The sequence below is a fragment of the Lolium rigidum genome, chromosome 6 (genome assembly GCF_022539505.1).
Source record: "Lolium rigidum isolate FL_2022 chromosome 6, APGP_CSIRO_Lrig_0.1, whole genome shotgun sequence".
NCBI lineage: Eukaryota > Viridiplantae > Streptophyta > Magnoliopsida > Poales > Poaceae > Lolium > Lolium rigidum.
The window spans coordinates 632,524-635,886 of NC_061513.1; the positions used below are offsets into that span (position 1 = coordinate 632,524).

General features: G+C 51.7%; 1 protein-coding gene across 1 annotated transcript; it reads right to left on the bottom strand.

Annotated features, from left to right (window-relative positions):
• Positions 1–820: 820 nt before the first annotated feature.
• On the bottom strand, positions 821–2,323 carry LOC124667992. Its single transcript, XM_047205204.1, has one exon. It carries the CDS (start codon positions 2,130–2,132, stop codon positions 963–965), a length of 1,170 nt encoding a protein of 389 aa, XP_047061160.1. The 5' UTR covers positions 2,133–2,323; the 3' UTR covers positions 821–962.
• Between the last annotated feature and the right edge of the window lie 1,040 nt (positions 2,324–3,363).

A 3,363-nucleotide genomic window follows, 5' to 3' on the forward strand; every position in this document is an offset into this window, starting at 1 on the left:
ATGTCAATTGTATTATGTATAGGTCAATTGTATTATGTATGTTGGTGGAGGCACTTGCATCATCTTGGTATACATCTATATTTGTACATATCTTTGTACTTTCAGTTACATCTTATTATAGACGTGTTCGCTACCACATATATTTTCAAGAAAAATTGAAAAATCTAGCTGTGATTGAACTCCAAACCATGCCCCCATTGTTCTTTCCGTGTTCTTCTTGCGAGACTTTTGACCTCTCTTAGTAATAAATGAAATTTTGTGGGTGTTTATTAAAAGGAGAGAAAACGCTTTTTTTCCACAATACCCTAATGCAATTTTTTTAACAAAAATGTGCCGCATATGTGGGAGATCACAACGCACAAACAATGTACTTTAGTACACACATCAACAGAAATGCAATAGCAAAGTTTGCAAAACCAGTTGCTCATTGCAAATTTTGCCATCTCAAAGGTTATGAATGTCCTGCAAATTCTTAGAAACTTGCACGCTCTCCATAATGAATCCTCTTTTCATCAAGGTGGTTAAGAGAAAGTCACCAATCAATCTTGCCTGATCATTACAAGTCTATTCCCATTCCACGTGTTGCTCTTTTCTAGACCAGCAATGCTACACCTACGGATCAATTCTTACGGAACGGAGGCTACGGGATTACGTGGGGAAAGCACAGCGGAGTCACGTTCCTATATTCACGGGGAGCCAACAAATCTGAACCAATCTGGTGGTTCCAACCCAGTCCGTAGAAGATTTCTGTAACAAGTTTTCGTAAGTCTAGCATTTTCGTTTCTAGACACATATAGTAGTCTGTAATTCGATGAACTAATCAAGTTAACAATATAATTATCAATCAAAACCTGATGATCAAACTAGACTCTGATCATTACATTTGCAAGAATAGATCACAAAAAAATTACTCTGAATAATTTTAGTTTTCTTCAGAAGACTCTGAATAGCTGTAATTTCGTTCAGAAGAAAGCTCTGCTTCCATAGAACACCCTCGCCCCGTCCTTCTTCGCCTCTGCCTCCGGTTTCTTCTCCTCCGTCTGAACGACGACCCCGGTGCCGCCGTCGAGCTCCATCGGCAGGTTCATCCTGCCTAGCGACTCGGTGAACTGCTGCATGCTCTTCATGTACATCTCCATGATCTGCCGCTGCATCGCGCTCTGCTCCGCCTCCATGTCGATGTCGCCCATGGGGGACTTGAACACGTCGGCCACCTCCTTGCCCGCCGCGGCCCCTTCGTTGGAAGTCGGCGTCTCCGGCGAGGCTGCGTCGGTCCTCGGCTTCTTTGTCGGGTCCGAAGAGGAGATATCGATCGCCATGTCGTCGCTGGCCGTGGTGGTCGTCGAGGCGTTCTTGCCCCCGTCCGAGGACACCGGCTTCGCAGTCTCGCCGCGCGGACTCGTGCCCACCTCCATGGCTTTCTCTGGCCCCGGCACCGGCGCCTCGCCGAGGTGCAAGAACGGCAGACACTGCACGGCCATGTCCTCGTTCTCTCTCGCCACGTTGAGGTCAGGGAACTCCACCCTCGAGTAGCACTCCACCGGGGGCGGCTCGAGGATGACCACCTCCGACGCGATCGACGCGCGCTCCGGCGGCGCCGGCGCGCTGCACGAGGGGTCACCGCCGCCGGAACGGAGGGCGAGGGAGAGCCGCACGGTGCCGGCGGGCGAGTGGATGAGGTCGGTGGAGGAGAGGGAGAAGTCCCGCTGCGCCAGCCGCGCGCCGTCGGCCGCCGCGACGGCGGCGAGCGGCACGAGCGCGAACCCGAGGAGCTGGTCGTCGAGGACGCTCCTGGCGACGCTACGCATCCACACCTCGCACTTGAGCGCGTCGGTGCCGATCCGTCCACGCCGGACGCGAAGGGGCGGGAGGCGCTCGTCAAAGCGCGGGCTGGCGCCGCCGCCGGCGGCCACGCGCGTGGAGAGCGCCGGCGCGTGGCCCGGGCTGGACGTGAGCGAGAACCGGGCGTACACGTCCTGGTCCGCGTAGATGCAGATGTTGTGGATGCCGCGCGCGCCGTGCACGTACACGTCCAAGAAACTGCCGGCGTCGCTCCCTTCGTCGTCGTCGTCCTCCTCCAACCCTCTGCCGCCGCCATGGCCCGGCAAGTACCGGAACCTCGCCGGCTCCATCGGTCGAATTACCAGAAGGGAGCCGGGGAGGCGGGGACTAGACGACCATGGAGCTCGGAATTTTCGGTATGTCTGAATGATTCTTGCTTCGGCGTCGTGCTTGAAGTCTTGTCTGGGATTTGTTTGTTATGACTTTGGGAGGAGCAGAGTAGGTGTGGTGGTGAGGAAGGAAAAATTGAGGTGAGTGCACACTGCACAGCACAGCGTGCATCATGAATCTGTCTCCACTTTGTGTTCTTTTCCCGCGTTGCTTCTTGTCCACACCTTGCACCGCAGTTCCTTCGCCGGGTCAGCTACGCATCGGCCTCACACCGTACGTGACACCGTCGTGCCGTAGTTGTTGCACTTGTTTATCAGTCTCCATGAGAATACGACATGATTAGCTGAGAAAGAAGAAAAGTAGCTTGCTCTGTCTACATTGACGAGGATGATTCGACACAAGCATTTCTCAAGAATTTCCGCACCCAGCACAGTGTTTGGGTTGTGTTAACTGTTAAAGTAGCATAGACAATCATGGTAGACTGATGATTTGCCAAGAACAACTCTGATTTTAAGTGAATGCAATTCCTGAAGAATAACTCCGTTTTATCGACCTCGGGGAGACTACGACAGCATTAGCTGAAGAAACTAAGAAAAGTATCTGGGTCTGTCTACATTCACGAACATGAGGTGACTGCAGTATTTTCTGAAGAATTTTAGCACCCAGCTAGCACAGTGTCTGGGTCGTGTTAACTATTGAATTTGAGCAAGACAATCATGGTAGACTGATGATGTTGCTGAGAATATACTCTGTTATTCAGTGAATGCAGTTCACATTGTAAACCATGACTACAAGGCTGGCTTCCATGCAAAAGATTGCCGGCGCTGGAAGCAAGCGAATTTTTTTTAAATAATACGAATTTTTTATTTAATTCTAGGAATAGCGCGCGATTTGAAAAAAATCCGAAACTGTGACCTGGTCGGTCAGCTACTGACCGATCGGTCAGTAGCCGGCCGATTGAGAGTCGGCTGCCCTGCTCTCTGACAGTCAGAAAGTAATTGGTCGATGGTCAGCTACAGACCAATTGGCCAGCTACCGACCGATCGGCTGGCTGTAGCCCCACCCCCTGCATGGATTTAGTTTAGGTTTATTACTAGGGATATCTGCTGGCACTTCTCCCCATTATTTTCCCGCCATATCTTCTCTCGCTCCCGTTCACACCGCCGTATTTCCCTCTCGCCCTTTGCCGCC

What these genes read in the sequence shown, in the direction of transcription:
- LOC124667992 (XM_047205204.1), bottom strand. Translation starts at nt 2,132, where the DNA reads ATGGAGCCGGCGAGGTTCCGGTACTTGCCGGGCCATGGCGGCGGCAGA.